We start from the raw sequence: 20,041 nt of genomic DNA on the forward strand, positions 1-20,041 counted from the left end.
TTAGGATGTCAAGATGCAAGCGCAGAGGGAGAGACGGTTTAGAACTCGTGGTTGAAGATGTCGTCTTGGTAGCGGCGCGTGGTGTAGTTGTTGGGAGTGGAGCTGGCAGTGGAGCTGTTGGTGTGAGCTGTTGGTTGATGTGTTTCAGATGCTTTTTCGGCGTAGGGGGAGAAGCGGGTGGGGTCTTCGGGGGTGACTACGCTGAGCGAGGACGTTGTGCTGGCGAGGCTGTCGCGTCTTGCGCTGCTGCTGCCAGCGAGCGCGTGCGGATCGTGTGCGCTTGAACTGCCGTTGTGTCGCGAGCGTCGGAAGCGGGCGAGCTTGGACGGCTTACCCTCGTTATGTTGCTGATGGGCGTAGTCGAACGACGACTGGGAAGCATCCTGGTTGATCCACTGGTCCGGCTCGACCAATCCGGTCCTGTTCTCCCTCACCGCACCGTGTACGTTCCATGGTGCGGTCACCCCATCCTCCCTCGTCTCCACCTCTTCCTCGACCACATGCGCATTGCCCTCGTCGTCATATACCACCCTCTGCGCCACCCTGTCGTAGAAGCGCCCCGTCCACGCCCTGCTCTTGGCCAGCTTCTTCGCCGGCCGGTCATCCACCAGTCCGTACCGAATCGCCCACTTGGGCGTGCGCGCCTTTGTGTCGTTGTTCCTTACATTCTGGATGAACCAGTTGTGTATGTGGCCCGGGATGATCCCGCAGATGGTGAGGAGAACGTTGATGAAAAAATCCTTTCCGATGCCAAAGCGCACCGCGACGGCTAGCGGGGGAAAGAGGAAACCGCAGAGTACGATGAAGCCCGTAAAGCCGTAGTGGTTCTTCCAGCTAAAGTCGATCTTGCCATCCTCGGTGCGTGGGATGCCGTTCCGGAGCAGTTTCGACATGGTTTTCGTTAGAGTTGTCGTGTGTGTGTGTGTGTGTGTGTGTGTCTAGGGGCCGTGTGGAGAGAAGGATTCGTTATATCGTGTGCAAGCTTCTACTGAAACGGGCAAGGACTTCGTTGAGGCCTTCGTTGATGCGATTGTAGGGGGCGTTGTTCAGTGTTTGTTAAGAGGTTGGAAAGCTTCAGCTCGAGTAGATGGCAGCTGTAGGGTCGACAGAAAGAGTGATGATGGTCGATAGGCAAAGTGATAGGCGTGAGTTTGGGTCGCGTTTGCAGATGCAGTTGCGGCTATGGAACAGGGACTGCAGCCCTTTGCTGCGCTTTGTATGCAGTGCGGGGAAGAGTCTAGATCACACGCCCCCTTGCCCTTCCAACAACCTTCACACACACAGCCTGATATGCCAAACAGGCGCTTGGCATACCGAAGCATTCGCCGAACTCACCGTCCGCAGAGTCTCACCTCCCTCATCTTGTGCCTCTTCGCCCTCTCCCAAAGGGTGACGTACAGGCAGACACTCTACAACTCCGACTCACCTCAGCACGAAAGCGAACCACCTCGTCACCCCATGCCGAGCGATAACCCGCCAAGGAAGTTGACCGGTGGTCCCCAGGTGGCCCCCAAGTCACACAATCGGCGAAACTTCAGGCGCTTGGCTTCGGCTATGCAAGGACTTGGTTGCGGCTGGGCTTTGAAAATAGAATTTGGCCTCTCTCAGGGACCAAAAGCCTTGACTCAGACGGATACAGGTCTTGTCTTGGCGCTTCTCTTTCATTTTACCCGACGGCGAGTTGTTAAAATGGCAGTGCGAAGCATGTGGACAATGTGCGTCATTTCGCGTCAAACCCCGCTCGCGAACCCTGCCGTGGGCGGAGAGCGGATTTGAAAGAGCTAGACAGGCCATGGCAAATAAAAGCTCAAACCGCGAAACCGCGGGCTGCAGACAAGATCGCGACGCCGAGAAGGCACATCCAGATGCGCGAGACAGAACAACATGCAATATAGGTGTTAAATTGCTTGCTTGTTCGATCTGTGGCGAGAAGCACAGACGTCCAACGTGAGCCGAATGCCAATCTAGACTCAAAGAGCGAGAGAAACAGAACAAGACTGAGGACGAAGAAGCATTCAGTTCAGTTTCTGAACGAGGTGTGCATTTGTATTTGGAGAATGGTCGAAACACGATCACAAACAGGCCACTGCGAGCAATTGGTAGGGATCTTGCGGCACCAAGGCACATTCTAGTAGCTGGGCATGTCTCCACCGCCGCCGTGTTTGGCAGTGCCGCCCTCGCTTCCCTTGGAGCCGGAAGAACCCTCGCCGCGGCCCTGAGAAAACTGCTTGTAGCCATCACCGTAGCTACCGCTGTCGCTACGTGATTTGCTTGACTCTCCGTCGTCGTCGCCGTACTCTTCGGTGGTCTTGTCATCGGAGCCGCCTTTCTTGTCGTAGGAGTCACCTTGTTGGTCTTCGGAGCCACCTTTCTTGGAGTCGGAACCACCCTTCACGTTATTCTCGCCTCCTTTCTTGTCGTCATCACCGCCCTCGTTCTCGCTGGGAATTTCCTCCTTGCCGCTGTAGCCACCCTTCTGACCACTGTCTCCTCCCGTGTCGTGATCATCAGAGCCTTTCTCGTTTCCACCCTTGCCTGACTTCTTGTCGCCCTTCTCGCTCACGCCAGAGTCGGGCTTGTGAGCTTCGCCGTGACCATCGGAAGTTTTGTCTGAGTCGCCTTTCTTGTCGCCTTGTGCACCCTGGCCGTCGGAGAATTCACCCTTCTCTTCGCCTTTCTCCCGGCCCCTCTCTCCATCTTTCTTGCTGCCTTCTTTACCAGGGCCGGAGGCACCTTCAGGACCCTCCCCGCCACGCTGGCCACCTTGTCCGAAAAAGTCAGAAGGAGGACCGTTTCCCTCGAAGGCTTCTTTGAAGTCGATAGCCTTGATGATGAAAGGGGTGGAACCGTCGCCTTTGCCCTTGCTGGGTAGGAAGATGAAATCAAAATATCGAGACTTGAGGTTGTTCACGGCGCGGGCTTGGTGCGGGACCCCTGTAACGGCCGAACCAACACCGTTGCGACCAAGACTTTGGTCAGCCGGGACCGGCCGTGCGTCGATACGGGCGGGTAGAGCCAGAGCGACGATGGCAAGGAGAGCTTTGAACTGGAGCGTGAGCAACACCATTGCTGATGGAGACTGGTAAGCGAGATGGACGAGTAGCAACGAAGCGAATAATAGGTGCGTCGAGCTGGTGCAGCGGATATATCGAGTCGATGTGAAGAGCCCGTGAAGGAGATTTACATTGAGGTGCAGACCGAGCCATCAACGAATGTAGTTATATACCTTTGAGTACCCAAAGAAGCGCCGACGAGCGAGCGGCAGCGAGACGGCAAGCTTCTGAGCTGATTTGTCTTACAGCCTCGCCGTTTTGCTGTTTCGCAGCACTCCAGCAGTGTTGGACGTCGCTATGGCGATGGCACTCATGGACGTGTGTTGCAAACGAGAGGGGTCTGGACAGATCCGTCGGGAGACTCCACGCGATTCCAAGTAGCGCTGAGGTGTATTCGGTGGATTCAATGACAGCTGAAGACGACCTAAGTTGCAAAAGACGTTCGAGAAGGAGAAGGTCGTTCGGAGCTTCCTCGACCTGGCTCGAGGGGATTCCGAAAAGGGCTCGCCAGCAGGTCGCGTGAGAGAGGTATCGACGCGAAATGCTCCTCAATTGTTGAAGCACATATGAAGCGCCTCCTTTTGCAGCTACGGGAACTGTTCTGGCACTGACGTTCTGAATCGATAAGGACCAACCTCACCAGATGCGAGCTTCGAGCCAGAACTCAGTGATCAGACTCGGCGACATGCTTGCGAGCATATCAGATTTTCGAAGGCTGAAACGCTCCCATCAGATTGAATCGGCACAACAACCGAAACAAATCGCTGCGAAGAAAGTGAGGTGTAGGAAGCTTCATGGCCTCCTCGTGGGAAAGTTAACTCTTCGTCGGAAGTACGCCGAAACGCTTACTCGCCCGCCTTCCTACATGCGCGTAACGCGTCAGAGAGCATGCGATTTGAATTTCAGGACCTTTTTTTTCCATTCTCGCGCCACGAGGCGGAAGCAACACGCACATCGCAACGGCACACGCCTGGACCCTGAATCGTCGAAATGAGACAGCCATCTTTGCCTCGAAAGTTGATTAGCACCGTGCCTGTCGTCTCCATTCTCGCGTTGGTCGATATCATCACCAGCACCGCCGTCCCATCATCACGGTACACGACCGCTGTAGAGCTTCGCCACATCTGCATTCTCGTCTCAAATGGCTACCGCAAGTACCATGCCACGCCGCTTGCCGTTGCCATAAAAGCGGTCGTTGTCAGGCAATCTTGTGCTATCGGCACTTCCGACCAGGCTGCCACACCGTCGGAGTCTCGCGAGAGCCTCACTCCATTCGCAGCCTCGCAACCCCTCCGCTTCCTTCGGCTACTCCGATATGCTTCGCAGGTCTCTTGCCGCCACTGCGGCCATCACACTCATACCTCCATTACTCTTCAATGCAGCGGTGCGATTGCACTGGAGCGGCTTCTTGTGGGCTTCTCCGCTTCTGCTTCTCGGATGCGCCTTGATCCTGCTGGCCACCTTCCTGTTTGCCTCTCATATCGCGGATGTTCAGCTCGTCCGTCGGCGCCGGCATCTCCACGATGGACTTCGTTCTCTACCGCGTCTTGCCTATCTCACTCCAGCGGCATGGTCAGCCCAGCGCACTCGCCTGCAATGGGCACGCGAACCGCACGGTGCATCCTCCTTATCAACACGAAAGTGCATGGATACTTCTTCACTGACTCGAGTTCTTGATGATGTCGTCGAACTCATCCTGCGCGACTTTGTCTGCAAGTGGCATACTCCCTTGGCTACAGGCTCGCTCGATCCGACCATCAGCGACTCTGCGCCTGAATTTGTTCAGGCAGTGGAGCAGACAATCCGAACTGCGCTCGACAATGCCACAGATATCGTCAAGCAGCTCAATCACGCCGATCTGGTCGTGCGCATACTGCTTCCTAGGATCACTGCACACATCCATTCCTACCGCCGCGCTGATGCCGACTTTCGTGGCTCGTCTGAAAACGCAGCTCAACTTGCTAGCTTCGAGACCGACCAGACCGACCTCTTTCTAGCTCGCAAATTCGAGGGCGGGCGCCTTCATCCTGCCGTAGGCGACATGAGCAGCCCCAACACCAAACCGGCAGAGCAGGCATTTCTCCGCTCCATCTGCGCCCGGCTGCTACGCGCGTTGATGCCGTATCCAGAATGCGAGAGCGCATCTGTCAACATTGTCGTCCGCGAGCTCCTCAGCTGCACAATCCTTTTTGCAGTCATCGAATCCATCAGCGACCCCGACTTCTGGAATCATCTTCTAGAGCAAAAGGCTGGCGCTGTCATTCATGAACAGATCCTGGTTGGCAAGCTACGCGATGCTTTGGACAAGCAAGAAACTCTCTCGAGTCCCAAGGTCGGCCGAACACGAAGCGTACCCTTTGTGGACATTGATGCCAAAAATCTCTTGCCCTGGTCGCAGGAGACCAAGAAGGCGGATCAAAAGTCGTTCGATGCCTTTTTGCGATCCATCCGATATGCAACTTCTCTGCTGGAAGTTCGTAGAACCAAAAACGATATCGCTGTGCAGATTAGGAAGACAAAGACGAACCTCGAGCGCTTGTCAGACAGTTCTCCCGACGGTTCCCGTGCAAAGCTGCAGTCATATCTTCATCGCCTCGAGACTGCCTACGCTGTCGCCGAGCAGAAGATCTCGCAGTTGGGCTCGGACAAGGGTCTTCCTACTGTCTCAGCCAAAGCCTCAGCGGGTGCCGATCCAAACGCCTCTCGCGTCAAGTTGCATGACGTGCTACTCAATCCGTCTAGCCTCTCCTTCTTCATGGAATTCATGGATCGCCGCAAGAGATCCATCTTGGTACAGTTCTGGCTCCTGGTGGAATCCTTCAAGAATCCTCTTGAAGACGCTGAAGCAGATTCATCGACAGAACAGGAGCAACTCAACGCTGCTGCGAACGCGTCTCCTCCATCTCGAGCGGCTATCGAGAATCTCAAAGAAGACTTACGCCTGTTTGACAGTGTCTACTACTCTACGTCTCCCATAAAGGTGTCGAGGCGATTTATTGACAGCGCTAGACAGTTCCTCAGCATCAGTGAAGATGCTGACATCACAGCATTGCAAGTGTGGCGCGTCCGACGAGACGTTCTTCACGCTCAGAAAGAGATCTACGAAGAGATCGAGGAGGAAGACTGGCCAAGCTTCCGAGAAAGCGAGCTTTTCGTCAAGGCTGCTCAGGATCTGCGCCCCAATCCTCATCTTGCCGCTGGTCTCGCATCTAGCGTCGGCTCACTTGCCGCAGATCCGCAAGTGTTCACAAATACAACATCCTTGGAAGCGAACGAGGGTTTACATCGTCCAATTGGACGCTCGATTAGACCAAACCTGGAGCATGCCGACCTCTTTGGCACTGACAAACCCATGGGTCCCGAACCAAGACATGCCGATCTCTTCGGCGACTCGCCATCCGGCAGCAGATCCAAAGCCAGCGCCAAATCGGATAATCTCGACATTTTGATTGGGGGGAGAACACAGCATGCGGGGCCCGACGGAAGAACGCCTTTGTTTCGCGAAGATCCTCTCTTTGACGAGCAGGACGATGACGACGACGATGGGCCGGACGAGGAAGCTCGTCGTGGCGACAACAGCTCTGATTTGCATCAGGTCGAAAAGATGAACGAACTACAGAGCGTGCTGCAGACCATCATCGATGATGACAATGACAAGAGCAGAAAGCGGTCATCCGGATTCGCGTCCCTCGGTTCAGAATCAGGATCGAAAGTGAGGCGCAGCAGCGATCAAGACGACCAGCACCAAACACCTGACAGTAAGAAAGGCAGCGAGATCGTCAAGAGCCTAGAAACTGCTGATCGACCTCGCACACCTCGCGAAAGGAACAGCTCAAAAGCGGACGATGGCTCTTTGAACGATGCCTTTGCTGGGTTGACGAGCTTGAATCTACGCCAAGAAATCCGCAAGATGGATGCACAACTGGAAAAGCTCGAAGCACAAGCTGACATTTTGGATGCGCTGGCTCGGAAAGCCGAGCTGACGGGAGCGAGAAGCGGCGAGACGCGACTGCTAGCGCAGTCGATCCAAGCGGTTCGAAGAGAATCGCGCGACATTCGATGGCAGCGCAATCAGCTCGAGCAGCAGATGGATGCAACTCAGCTCATACCCGGTCGAACAAAAATTCTGATCCAAGATACAATGATCTCGGTTGATCAGGAAGGAAAAGAGTACGCAGTCTACCTCATCGAGGTCAGCATTGTAGACAATGGGAAGAGCGAGTCTGACGACCACGGTAGGAAACCAGATTTGGCCGTGCGGGCTGCACGTGGCTGGATCGTAGGTAGAAGATATTCCGAGTTCTGGTCCTTGCATCAAGCGCTGAAAGAGCGCTATGCCGAAGTGCGGACGCTCGAGTCAGACTTTCCCGGCAAGAGGCTGGTCGGGCTGGTCCATGCACCTTTCGTCGATGCCAGAAAAGCGGCGTTAGAGAGGTACATGCAAGCACTTGTCAAGCTCAAGGTGGCGTGCGAAAGCGAGGAGCTACGCATCTTCCTTTCGCAGAGCCCTGCCGCCACATTGCCGAGGATTGAGTCGTCGGCCTCTGACGACGCAGCCACCTCACCTTCGCTCGGCACTTCGACCCCAGCTACACCCGGTAAACAGTCAGCCGCGTTTCCTGGCGGGGGGTTGGTCAAGACACTGTTCAAAGGCATGACTGGCGTCGCGGAAGGTCTGGACGACCTGATCGGGATAGGTCCCTCGATGCTCGATGTTGTGGTCCAACGCCTGTCGACGCAGATGCAGACCAGATCAGGCGCCACTCTCGTCCAGGGCATCGCTGATATCGACATGGTCTCGCAAGCCATGGACAAGGATGCTACCGCTGCCGAGCTCCGCGAAGCAGCAGGTGCAGGCACGACCTACTGGACTGAGCCCATCTGCGACCTCTTTACTGAGCTTTTCGAGCTGCACGAAAAGAACAATTGGCTCCGTCGCCAAGCCATTGTCATTCTGTTGCAGCAGTTGTTTGGATCCACAGTCGAGCGCAAGATCCGTGAGACGTTCTCCAACGCTCTCTCGCCTCCCTCAATCGCAGGCTACATCTCCGCTTTTAAAGCCAGCCTCTGGCCCAACGGGGTGCTCAAGGAACCAACACCACCGAGGACTAGAGCGGAAAGGGACGCGCTCCGAGAAAACGCCAACAGCAAGTTGGCAAGCCTCATCCCCGAGCTCGCCGCCAATTTTGTTGGTCGCGAAAACGCACGAAAGGGAACGAGACGAGTGTTTGCTGCCTTGCAAAATAAACGGCTCAACAAGCATCTCATTTACAGCTTGTTGGATGTTGTAGTGGATGAGTTGCTCGCTGTTCCATCGTCAGCAGCGACGAATACGCAACCATAACGTTAGAAGGGAAGCGATGAAATGTCACGCCACACCATGAATTCGTCGAGTGGTCTGTCTCGTCGACGGAAAAAGTGTGTGCGAACTTGTATGTTTGACTTGAATCTTTCGTTGCAAGCTCTTTTGTGGCCTGTCGCTCATGGAGACATTGGGTTGGCACTTCATGAAGCTTCAACGAGGCTTAATCAGGCGGCTGCTGGTCTTGCACGTGTGAAAAGGGTATCAACTGCAATTCAAATTCGACAAATGGTATCGTAAGAGCATCTATGATCTGCTAACGTTGTGCGTTCTTGAGCGCCGTAAGACAAGTCGGATCAATCGATGGAAACATCTCCGTGAAGAGGTGGATTGCTGCCGTAGGCGGAATCCGGATGCAAGCCAACGTGAGAGAGTGCTTTTGTTTCCGAGCTCACGCCTTGGACCGAGTTGCTCGCGGCGATCATTGGGGAAGAAGCGGATGAGCTATCCGCTAGATTCTTCTGGGAAAACTTGAGAGAGGAGCTCGGTGGCAGGAGATCATCTTTGCTGATGTCTGCAGAGGAGCCATCGAAGGTCATAGAGGTGTCCAATAGGTCTGTAGCGGCGGTAGTGTCGGCCTCAGTATCGTTGCCCTCGTCGTCCAACTCTCGCTGCATCTCTTCGAGCTCAGCGGGGTGTAAGACCTTGCCGCCGCTGTTTTCGGGCTCGTCGTACTCTGCTAGGATGGCCTTACGTGCTTGTTCGACCATGTGATCGACGAGGTCCTTGCAGCGCTGATGGGCAGCTTCGAGTTCGGGATCCTCTTTTACTAGGAGATCATCGTCATCCTCGCTTTCGGTCAGATCACACTCGTCGCTAAACACTGTACTTCCCGCAGATTCGCGAGGGCCTGCTACTGCGGGTAGGCCTCTGCCGTCTCTAAGACGCCTCTTGAGCTCGCGTATCTCCTTGGCCTGCTTCAATTTGGTGACTTCAAGAGCCGAGTTGATAGCCATGAGAGACTTGTTGGTGATCTCGAGGTCGAGTAGTTTGCGATGAACACGTGCCTCTTCGGCTTCGCCAACCTCGCTGGGGGAGCGTGGCGCCTCGGATGAGGGTGAGAGGGGTTGAGCAGCGGAGACCGCGGAAAGGGCGCTGGACCCGAAGCTATTACGATGCTCTGTACTTGGACTCAAGGGTTTTACTGCAGCGGCGAGGTCCATGAAGCTAGGAGGCAAGGCCGCTCTCTGCAACGCAGGCGTAGGACGTAGGCCGGCTCGACCGGTGGTCATTGCTGAGCCCGGCTCGAGGCGGGTGGCAGCGTCTGTATTGGGGAAGTCGTGTGGATCGCTCGGGGAAATCGAATAGATTGACTGATCTTCTGGAAGAGCAGCGGAGCCACAGCTCGAGTTGAGATCCCTTATCGGCTCCGCGGGCTTGGCAATGGCGGACGCAGAGACAGGTATTGACATTTGGCGAGCCGAGAGGATGGGCTCGGAGTTGTGAGTGAAAGGTCGCGGCTTTGCTGGGCTGGTCTGTTGGGCGGAGGCGGCCGAAGCGAAGGCTTGGGATGCTGCTGATGGGTTGGGTGAAGGAGCCCTGTTTCTGGACAGAGTAGCAGCGCGATCGATCGTCTCTTGAGTGCGCTGTGGCGAAAGGTGAGCACGGGGCGGTAGTGTTGCAGCTGGTCGAGTGGACGTTGAGGGAGTGGATGGCTTCTGGAATGGTGATTGGTCAGCACGAGGTAGTGGTGACCTGAGTGAGGCGGATGGTGCTAGCTGCGAGGTTGCCGATGCCCTCGCACTAGGCGATGCGACGGAAGGGGAAGCAGCGCCAAAGTCGACACTCCCATTCCGTGCTCGGATCTTTGGTGATCGTAGATCAACGGCCCCGTCGACCCTGGCTTCGCCGAGTTTGTAAGAAGAAGTGCTGACACCGACAGTAGAGCCTGACCTGCCATGAAAGGTGGGAGTCGAGCGTACGGTGGGAGACTGTGCCGACAGTCGAGCTGTAATGGTGGTTGAGGTTGAGGAGGAGGCAGACATAGGTCTGGCAGATAGGGAAGGAGACATGGCGGGACTGGATGAGGGACTCGCAAAAGCAGACATGTCGACGCGTGCGCGACCTGTACCGGGCGTAGGGCGAGCAGCAGTAGGAGTGACTTGGTTGGAAAGGGAGGGTGACGAATAGCCATGCTGTGCTCTGACGATACGTGGACGCGCGCTGGGTGTGACAGAGCTGGAGGGAGGTTCGGAAGGACCAGCGTCCATGCGACCCATCACCTTGCGTTTTGTGACCGCGGTGGGGGTTGACTGCGACATGTTGACCAAGTCAGACGCTCCCTGTCAAGGGGGAAGTGCCGAGAGTCGATACTATAGGCAGTCCTCCCGTGCTTGTGCGGAAGGCTGCCGGGTTAGTTGTCAATCGCAGCACGAGGTGACGGAGAGACAAGGTTGCGATCGGCCCATCCTCAGATGAATCTGTCGCGATTTACCCTGGTTTCAGCTGCCAGATCACGAGCGCGCTGGGAAGCGAGAATACATGCTGTAGAAGCGCTTGACTGAGGAGAAGGAGGAGTGGGCACTGTTGAGTCGATGTGTCGGACCTTCCGAAAGGCTGGGTGGTGTGGAGGAGGAACGGTCAAAAGAATCGTCGAGCTTTGTTGGCCATTGCGCTGTGTGTGTGTGTGTGTTGTTCCGACACGCGACGTAATCACTCAGCATCGCACGTCAAGAGCAATTTTTGGCATCGGACCCTGTCGATTATCACGAGCCCTTAATTTACAACTCTTGCGGACTACTCGAAGCCCACACCTCAAACGCACACTTTCAAGACAGAGCAAAGGAGTGCCTCGTTGCAATGCGATTCTGACCATTGGCTCATATCGCTAGGCAAACAGACTCCAATCACGGATCTGCAGAGATGCAGCCGCCAACTCGAACGCGGCTTGTGCTTGCGAAGACTGCGGCGCGTCTCGTTGAATCCCCGGGCCCGGCTCGTTGACGCTTAGCACGAGATCAATCTGCTTGGAAGGCAACCTCCACAGAGCGACGCGGATTTTGACTGGTTCTTCCGGCTCAGAAGCTTTCCCGAACTTTCTCACCAGCTGAATGCCCGTAAGCAGCGCTGGTGGCGGTGTAGCCGGGGGTGGAATCTCCTGCGACGGCGTCTGTGTCTCGAGCACTGTCGAGCTGCTCGCTGAGTTGTCGTGTGCAAGCGAAGAGAAGTGGAATCTATTGCGGCAGCAGCAGCAAACATCATCGACAGCGTTAGTTCCTGCGGAGGACTACTAGTCGCTTAGAAGAGTGAGCGAGAAACAGGATCGCCTCAACTTACCTGACAGCTTTGTCTAGATTCTCGTCTGCTCCTTCGTCTGTTGAGAGCTGCAGTACTTCCACGATAAGACTGACATCGGAGTCGTCTCGTACGAGCACCTCTTGATTATCTGGAACTTGTCGAAAGTCGCTGTACGAGTCGGTTTCAGCGGAGGTCAGCCGTCCAGTCGCTGTCTAGGCTCAGGCGGGCCTGATCCGGACGTACCTTGCATCGATGAAGCCCGAGGGCAAGTCGACCGAGATGGCGCCGCCGAAAAGTGCTCTTGTTTCCCTTGCAGAGGAGGCCATTGTGTCGCTGGAACGCATTCGATATGGTGTTCTCAACTTGCACCAAAGGCCAAAACAAGATGGTCACGTCCTGTACACGATTTGAGAAGAGTGGAGGCGAACAAGGAAATCGCAAGCTTCTGCTTTGTCATCGCATGTCAGCATCATGAGCCGAGAGAGAAAATCAGCTCATTTCTCGTTCCCGCCCAATACCGGCTGTGCTCCGAGAGGTTGCCTGCCGTGTGCTCCACGACCACGCGCCACGCCCTGAGTATTGTGGCCATCGATTGGACCCGCTCTCGTAGCCTTTTTGTGTTGGATTTTCTTCGCGTATCCGGTCCACTGGCATTGGCCACAGGTGTGTCGCCCGAGCGCGTGCTTTGACGAGAAGAAGCACTTTCAAGAATCTCATGATTTTCGCAAGCGTGTGTGCATCTCAGCGGCACGAGCTGCTGGCGTGTTTCTGTCTGTCTGCTGTTGCCCTTGGACCGTGTGGCTGCTCTAGCAAAAGCATGCGTCTGCATTGCTGTCGATCCTTGAATGGTGTTCGGAAGCGATATCCAACCATCCCAACCCTTCTCACCACCTTCACGCCATCTCTCCATCCACACTCTTTCCTAGGCTTCGTCTGTACATACACTATATCTCCAGTAAGTACAGCTCCTATTGACAGTGCAGGCGTGCCCTCTCTTTACGCGTTGCTCACCAACGTTTCTCCCCGCTCCTGCCTCGTCTTGTGCTACCACAGAAATGGCGCCTACTGCTACCAGCGTCCGCAACAACGACGGCATCGCCAACTACACCAAATTTTGGCAAAAGGACTCCAAGGATGACTCGGCCACCGACATGGCAAACCGCCTCTCCGAGTACACCTCGGTGGTCAACGGCTACTACGACGGTGCCACTGACCTCTACGAGTACGGCTGGGGCCAGAACTTCCACTTCGCCCGCTACTACCCCGGTGAGGCCTTCATGCAGGCCATCGCACGTCACGAGCACTACCTCGCCCACCAGATGAGCCTCAAGCCCAAGATGCGAGTGCTCGATGTCGGTTGCGGCGTCGGTGGCCCCGCCCGTGAGATTGCCCGTTTCGCCGACGTCAACATTGTCGGTCTCAACAACAATGAATACCAGATCCAGCGCGCTCGCAAGTACACAGAGAAGGCTGGCCTCTCCGCTCAAGTCGAATTCGTCAAGGGCGACTTCATGAAGCTTGCTGAGCAGTTTGGCGAGAACAGCTTCGACGCCGTCTACGCCATCGAGGCCACCTGCCACGCACCCAACTTCGAGGGTATCTACGGTGAGATCCAGAAGGTTCTCAAGCCCGGAGGAATCGTAAGTCGCTTCGCCTATCGCGATTCTTTGCCACCATTTCACCACTCGCCACGTTTGCTCACCTGTCCTCTCTCCATCTCTCTTTACTTACCTTCTTCAATGCGCTCAGTTCGGTGTCTACGAGTGGTGCATGACCGACGCCTGGGACCCGACCAACCCCGAGCACAAGCGAATCGCCCACGGCATCGAGATCGGCGACGGAATCCCCGAGATGCGCTCCATCGAGAATGCCCGAAACGCGCTCAAGTCCGTTGGCTTCCAGATCGAGCACGAGGAGGACCTTGCCGACCGTGGAGACAAGATCCCCTGGTACTACCCCATCGCCGGAAGCTTGAGAGACTGCCAGACCGTATGGGACTACTTCACCGTGGCCCGTATGACCAAGATCGGTCGAGCCACCACCCAGACCGCCGTCAAGGTCCTCGAGACCCTCCGCCTCGTTCCTCAGGGCACTCACTCGGTCGGCGCCTCGCTCGTCACCGCTGCTGATGCTCTCGTGGATGGCGGTCGCACCAAGCTCTTCACCCCAATGATGCTTTTCGTCTGCCGCAAGCCTGCGTCAAACTGAAACACACGCTTGCACATCTGCCTCCCTCTGCACATCCTCGGTCATCGCCCCCGTTCTCTGCATCGGCTCCACTCACACTTGCACTGTCACTTCGCGGTTCGCTCTCGTTGTTATTTTTCACTTTCGTGCAAGATAAGATGACTAGGAAGAACGGAGGATCGTTCACTCCGTTTTTTCCCACAATTGGTACTGATACCAGGTCCCGCCTTCGCTTGTCACCATATCCTGTGAATCCTTGAGCGAAGCAGGGCACGCGCTGCCCAGGTATTGTCGCAACGAATTAGCCGATGCTTGTGTCCACTCTTGCTGCTTGAGCAGGCCTTGGAGCTGCTCCGCCCCGTCTGTCCCTTCTGCGGCAATCTGCTTGGCGTGCTCCACTTCTGATCTGTACTGTTCCGCCGTTCTGAATTCTGGAAAGTATGCATCGCATTCGTAGCGAGGTGCCATGATGCGGGTTACCAATAACTTGTCCACCGTTGCTACATCCGAGTTGAGCTTGAGGAGATCCGTGTACAGCTGAGCGCCGCCGATGACAAAGACTCTGCCAATCTTGGCCTGAGGAGCGGCCAGATGTGCCAAAGCTTGCTCGACCGACGAGAAAACTTGAACGTTGCGCGAGCCTGGATCACTGTTGGTGTTCGAACGGCAGAAGCACGATCCTCCTCGAGTCAGCTACAGCGGAAAAGAGATGGCCGGCCACAGCAGCATACTTACATTCCTAGATCTTGGGCGCTTGAATTGCGGCTGATCACAATGTTGACTCGATCCGCAAGAGGCCGGAATCTGGGCGGGATGCTAGCCCATGTCTTTCTCCCCATGATGACAGCATTTCGAGCTCCCTGGTGCTTGTCATCCTCTGCGACGTAGGTCGTGACGCTGCGGAAGTAGGCCATCTCTCCCTTCAAGCGCCAAGGCAGTCCGCCGTCTTTGCCGATGCCGTTCGTCAAAGACATGGCCGCGACCATCGCTAGCTTGAGCTTGCCCATCTCTGCAGACCGTGTTGGGAGTGTTGGGAGATGGCGGGGATGTGATGTGCGTAGACGGTGGTGGTGTCCTCGCAAGGGACGGAGCACCGTCGCTGAGCTCGACAACGATCAGCCCCAGAAGATTTGGCAGTCTGGTCGTTTCCTTCAGGGTCTAGAAGCACTTGACCACCGTCACGAAATAACACACTCGTCGCTTCTGACTCTCGAAACGGCACGATCTTTACGCGTCGCGCATCAGCTTCGCCCGAGACCCCACGGTAAATTCCTAAGACGTGCTCTTGGTCTATGCCTGACGTTCGGGTCACACGCAAGCCATCAGTCGTCCATTTGCAGCTTGTGATTGTCTTCGAGACAGGCCCATGACTATGAGACGAAGCTCGTGTCTTGCAACATCACAAATCGAGAGTAAGGCTCGCCTGACAACGACGTCTGTTGCTACTCGCGCCGTCCATTCGTTATTGAGGCTCCATGGCTCATCTCATAAATAATATTCATTATCAATGCCGTGAATGCATCAAATATTCGTCTTTGTACGATAAACATGCGAACACCGCTAACAGAGGGAATGCAAGTTCTGCCCGCTGAAAGTATTTCTTGTTTTGAACGATTGTGGCTGTTCTCTCTGTTTGATAGATCCAACAGGATTATAGTAAGAAAGAGGAAAACCAAAACAGTTTTCGATCATGATTTTGGGAGGGGTGGGACACTGTTACACAAGCTGACACCGAGGTTACCAAAAATGTTTCTACTGGGTAACGTAAACAAACTTCAAAAAATTCTTTATGCCGCTCAAAAATACTACAGAAACAATATTGGGAAAAAAATGTTTTACGAAATAGTCAACAATACCCAAAGTCTTGTCGGATCACTGATTAACGTGGAAGACCACGTCTCAATCCGGGCCAATCGACATTTCTAAAAGAAAAAGATGTTCGAAAGGTATTGTGTGACAAATCAATGATTGGTTTGAGGAGCAGGGACAAGGATACACCGGCCAGGCAATGTACCCGTGGTGCCAATATGGAAAAGCGGTGAAACTCGACTAAATTGTAGTGTAACCATTAACAGGTTCTACGCTCTTCGCTCTTCTTGCAGAACAGTGTGTGAGTAGGTTCTGCATTCATGATTTGGCAGTTGAGTGACGTGATTCACTTGAAGTACCCACTTTTTATCAAATTAAGCCGTGTCGCTAGCAAAAATAAAATAAAATTTTGTTGCGATCAGCTAGCATCTGGAGTGACATTCATAGTTCAGTAAATTTCATATAATCCGACAAAACACGAATCGTCTGGTCGCTTTAGGGGCTGCATAGGATTAGCATCTTCACATAAACTTGTCTAGGGCCACCGTAGCAATTCCACCTGCTATTTCACCGATCTTTGACAAGTCTCTGCGGCGCGGCCACTACAACAGTAGTAACTGCAATTTCTCCACGCGAAACTTTCAAATTGAGGGCTCTGCATCCCGTCGTGGAGGATTGGCTTCCGTCAAATGCTGTCGTGCAGCCAGACGTCTCGGTTGCTGTGCCGGTCTTCGACAATACACGACGCAGCCAGCTTAGTACTTGTATGGACTTAACTGTGCAACACAAGGTCAGAAGTCATTCTCCAGGTTCTCAATCGTCACCGTCTTGAAGAATTTGCTGGCCTGAGACGCCGTCGGGCAAGCCGGGGGATTGTTGGTGTCCAGCGCGACCTCGGATCTCGGCAGGCAGCAGGACAGGACCCTGGACCTCCACACGCAGCCCACGACGTGCTGAGTCGGCAGGCCCTGCTGCGCAAGTAAGTCAGCACGACCACCATCTTGCCGCCTATCGCATCCTCAAGCGTGCACAAGAAGGCCTCGGCGCCCCACGACAATGTCGGCACACAGCGCCATCCTGCAGAGAGCTGCGTTGCTTCCCTTTCACTGCCAGATTGTGGACTCTCTGGTGCCAGGGCAAGACGACAGCCCGGACGAAGGCGATGCATTGGTCATCATCGCACGGGGTCTTGGCCTCCGCAGAATCGTCAGCACGATTCTGCGCATCTACGACTCGCCCAACAGTCTGGTTGTCCTGGTCAACGCAACATCCGAGGAAGAAAGCGGCATCGGAGAAGAGCTGACGACGTTGGGAGTCCGCAAGCCGGGGCTTCGAGCCATTCATCACGAAATGCCAGCCAAGCAACGATCCGAGATGTACCTGTCTGGAGGCATAATGAGCGTCACTTCACGCATTCTGGTGGTGGACATGCTGAGCAAGAGGATTCCAACGGGTCTCATCACGGGACTGGTGGTTCTCCACGCCGAGAAAGTGACTCCGACCTCGGTCGAAGCTTTCATTGCACGCATCTATCGGCAAGAGAACAAAGAAGGCTTCCTCAAGGCTTTCTCCGACAACCCAGAACACTTCACAATGGGCATCAGCCCTCTGCAAACGGTACTGAGCCAGCTCCGGATCAGAAAGGTGGAACTCTGGCCAAGGTTCCACCAGCAGACGAGCAAAGACCTGGGCCAACGCAAGGCAGATGTGATCGAGCTTCATCAACCCTTAAGTCGGTCCATGCGCAACATCCAGACAGCAATCATCGAGTGCCTTGATGCATCCTTGTCTGAGCTGAAGCGCGGTAATGCTAACGTGAGCCGGTCCCCTCTACTTCTGCAAATCGGATTCACCTGAGATTGCTGACACTCGTCCTCATTCCAACCTGGTACCAACCTCACCATAGGTTGAGACAGACGACTTTTCCATCGAGCATGCCATCTTCCGGGCCTTTGACGTCGTCGTTCGAAGGCAGCTCGATCCAATCTGGCATCGGGTCAGCGCCAAGACAAAGCAGCTTGTCGGGGATTTGACGACGCTACGAAATCTGCTCAAGTAGGTCACAGTCCCTGTCCAGCGTGGTCTTCGGTCTTAGAAAACTCTGACCTCTGTTGCTCTCACTCCTGGCTTCTGCAGCTATCTTCTCACGTACGACTGTATCACATTCAACTCTTACCTCGAAACGATCCTGGCCTCGAGCACAACAACTTCCAAGGGCACTACTCGACAGAATCAATCCGCCTGGCTCTTCATGGATGCAGCAAATGTCATCTTTCACGAGGCGAAACGAAGGGTGTACATCTGGGACGAGTCCCGAAGCCGGGGGCCACTGCAGTCCGAAGACCGGTCCTATGCAGACGACGAGGAAGCGCTACGGCAAGCAGAAGGAAACGGGGCAACCATCGGCCAAGCTCACGAAGGTGCAGTGCCCCCGGAAGTCGAGCCTGTGCTCGAGGCCAATCCGAAATGGCAGCTCCTGCAAGAGGTTTTGGACGAAGTCGAGCAAGAGATTCACTTTAACTTCGCCGACAATGGTGAGTTTGGTCGCCTCCTGCTGTTTCTTGATGAATCATCTGACTTCCCCTCGCCTTCCCACAGATTCGGGAGTCGGTAACACGATCTTAATCATGTGCGGCTCCGAGAGGACCAGCATGCAGCTTCGACAAATCATATCCTCGATGGATGATAGTCCTCCAGGAGAGCCAGGGAAAAAGCTGTTGCAACAACTACTGCGGTCATACTTCCTCTGGAAAGGAGGTCTTGGCAAGCTGAACGGCGAAAAAAATGACGGATCCGGAAACGGTGAACCGCGCGCAGCGCAAGGAAATCTCCTACAAGCTGGTCCCATCAACGAAGCCCTGAAGCGAAAAGCAACCTTTCAGAGGGGTCAACAGTCCGCTTCTAACAAGAGACGACGCCAACGTGGCGGTTCATCTGCTCAGAGTGCGAGCGGACGATTCAGCAGTGCCACGGACACGGTGGGGCAAGCGAACTTGCAAGCTGAAGCAGCGCAGGTCTCTGACTTGTAAGTGGACAGATTGGACCTTGTACGATGGAGTTGAACGACGCTGACGGTGATCGTACGTGCTTCACACTACAACAGCATTGCTTCTGCAGCCAACGGCAATGAGAGTGGAACGTCTACCGTCGAAGCTCCTCTCGATGCCGAACAAATTTCCGACGAGATCGACGAGGTCGAATTCGATGCCTTCTTCGGGATGCTCAGCATGGAGAACTTGGTGGTTGTCCGCTCTTACCGTGGTGATCAAGACGACAAGGTTCTACAGGAACTGCGCCCACGCTTCGTGATCATGTACGATCCTGATCCGGCATTCGTTCGGAGAGTGGAAGTGTACAGAAGCACGAATCCTGGGGTTGGCGTGCGAGTCTACTTTCTCATCTATGCCGATTCCGTCGAAGAACAGAGATACCTCAGTGCCCTTCGTCGAGAAAAGGAGTCGTTCGAGAGACTCATCCGAGAGAAGTCAATGATGGCTTTGCCACTCTCTGCAGATGGTCGACCGATAGCCGAAGACGCGGATCAGCGATTCCTTCGCACCATCAGCAGCCGCGTAGCAGGTGGACAACAGTCAGCGACGGCTGAACCTCCTCGAATCATCGTCGACATGCGCGAGTTTCGATCAAGCCTGCCATCCATGTTGCATGCAGCTGATATCCAGGTCATACCCTGCACACTGCAAGTCGGCGACTATGTATTGACGCCAACGATGTGCGTCGAGCGCAAAAGTCTCACGGATTTGATCCAGAGTTTCAACTCAGGCCGACTGTACACTCAGTGCGAGCTGATGTGCGTGCACTACCAGCATCCGATCTTGTTGATTGAGTTTGATCAAGACAAGTCCTTTTCGCTCAAATCGTCCAATGACGGGAAGGCAACGGGACGCACATCTGGGACGGAACTCGACATACAGGCCAAGCTCGTCTTGTTGACCTCGGCCTTTCCAAGGCTGCGCATCATCTGGTCGAGCTCTCCTTATGCCACTTCCGATATCTTTGCTGACCTCAAGCAAAACTTTGACGAGCCGGATGCTGCCAAAGTGGCCTTAGTGGGTCTGGACGACGTCCTCGAAGCAGAAGGAAGCACGACGAGCGCGCTCGTCAGACGTGCTGATTGGCAGTCTTCGAGCGAGCATTCCTTCAATCTAGGTCCACAAGACCTGCTACGAGCTCTTCCCGGCGTCAACACCAAGAATTTCCGCTACATCATGAGTCAAGTTCGTGACATTTCAGATCTCTGCAACATGCCTATGGAGGATCTCAGCGAGCTCATTGGCGTCGAACCGGCGCGGCAGCTCTCGCGATTCATCGAGCGAGGGCTTTGATGTCCGACCAATTCTGCCGCATGCAATCAATCCATTAAATCAACTCTCGA

At 54.8% G+C, this 20,041-nt stretch overlaps 8 protein-coding genes across 8 annotated transcripts; 3 read left to right on the top strand and 5 right to left on the bottom strand.

Annotated features, from left to right (window-relative positions):
- Nucleotides 1–38: 38 nt before the first annotated feature.
- Nucleotides 39–893, bottom strand: EX895_005843 (uncharacterized protein; the record flags this gene model as incomplete). The annotated part of the gene is made up of 1 exon (XM_029886435.1): nt 39–893. The coding sequence occupies one exon, from the start codon at nt 891–893 to the stop codon at nt 39–41; it is 855 nt and encodes a 284-aa protein (XP_029736748.1).
- A 1,235-nt stretch (nt 894–2,128) lies between these two features.
- Nucleotides 2,129–3,067, bottom strand: EX895_005844 (uncharacterized protein; the record flags this gene model as incomplete). Its single annotated transcript, XM_029886436.1, has 1 exon — nt 2,129–3,067. The coding sequence occupies one exon, from the start codon at nt 3,065–3,067 to the stop codon at nt 2,129–2,131; it is 939 nt and encodes a 312-aa protein (XP_029736749.1).
- A 1,301-nt stretch (nt 3,068–4,368) lies between these two features.
- EX895_005845 (uncharacterized protein) lies at nt 4,369–8,397 on the top strand (the record flags this gene model as incomplete). Its single annotated transcript, XM_029886437.1, has 1 exon — nt 4,369–8,397. The coding sequence occupies one exon, from the start codon at nt 4,369–4,371 to the stop codon at nt 8,395–8,397; it is 4,029 nt and encodes a 1,342-aa protein (XP_029736750.1).
- Nucleotides 8,398–8,711: 314 nt separating this feature from the next.
- On the bottom strand, nt 8,712–10,676 carry EX895_005846 (uncharacterized protein; the record flags this gene model as incomplete). Its single annotated transcript, XM_029886438.1, has 1 exon — nt 8,712–10,676. The coding sequence occupies one exon, from the start codon at nt 10,674–10,676 to the stop codon at nt 8,712–8,714; it is 1,965 nt and encodes a 654-aa protein (XP_029736751.1).
- A 566-nt stretch (nt 10,677–11,242) lies between these two features.
- Nucleotides 11,243–11,996, bottom strand: EX895_005847 (uncharacterized protein; the record flags this gene model as incomplete). Its single annotated transcript, XM_029886439.1, has 3 exons — nt 11,243–11,588; nt 11,692–11,820; nt 11,896–11,996. The coding sequence occupies 3 exons, from the start codon at nt 11,994–11,996 to the stop codon at nt 11,243–11,245; spliced, it is 576 nt and encodes a 191-aa protein (XP_029736752.1).
- A 711-nt stretch (nt 11,997–12,707) lies between these two features.
- EX895_005848 (uncharacterized protein) lies at nt 12,708–13,860 on the top strand (the record flags this gene model as incomplete). The annotated part of the gene is made up of 2 exons (XM_029886440.1): nt 12,708–13,292; nt 13,402–13,860. 2 exons carry the CDS (start codon nt 12,708–12,710, stop codon nt 13,858–13,860), a joined length of 1,044 nt encoding a protein of 347 aa, XP_029736753.1.
- Nucleotides 13,861–14,022: 162 nt separating this feature from the next.
- On the bottom strand, nt 14,023–14,846 carry EX895_005849 (uncharacterized protein; the record flags this gene model as incomplete). Its single annotated transcript, XM_029886441.1, has 2 exons — nt 14,023–14,488; nt 14,575–14,846. 2 exons carry the CDS (start codon nt 14,844–14,846, stop codon nt 14,023–14,025), a joined length of 738 nt encoding a protein of 245 aa, XP_029736754.1.
- A 1,858-nt stretch (nt 14,847–16,704) lies between these two features.
- EX895_005850 (uncharacterized protein) lies at nt 16,705–19,991 on the top strand (the record flags this gene model as incomplete). Its single annotated transcript, XM_029886442.1, has 5 exons — nt 16,705–17,463; nt 17,555–17,703; nt 17,785–18,182; nt 18,247–18,673; nt 18,752–19,991. The coding sequence occupies 5 exons, from the start codon at nt 16,705–16,707 to the stop codon at nt 19,989–19,991; spliced, it is 2,973 nt and encodes a 990-aa protein (XP_029736755.1).
- Between the last annotated feature and the right edge of the window lie 50 nt (nt 19,992–20,041).

Source organism: Sporisorium graminicola, chromosome SGRAM_8, assembly GCF_005498985.1.
Source record: "Sporisorium graminicola strain CBS 10092 chromosome SGRAM_8, whole genome shotgun sequence".
NCBI lineage: Eukaryota > Fungi > Basidiomycota > Ustilaginomycetes > Ustilaginales > Ustilaginaceae > Sporisorium > Sporisorium graminicola.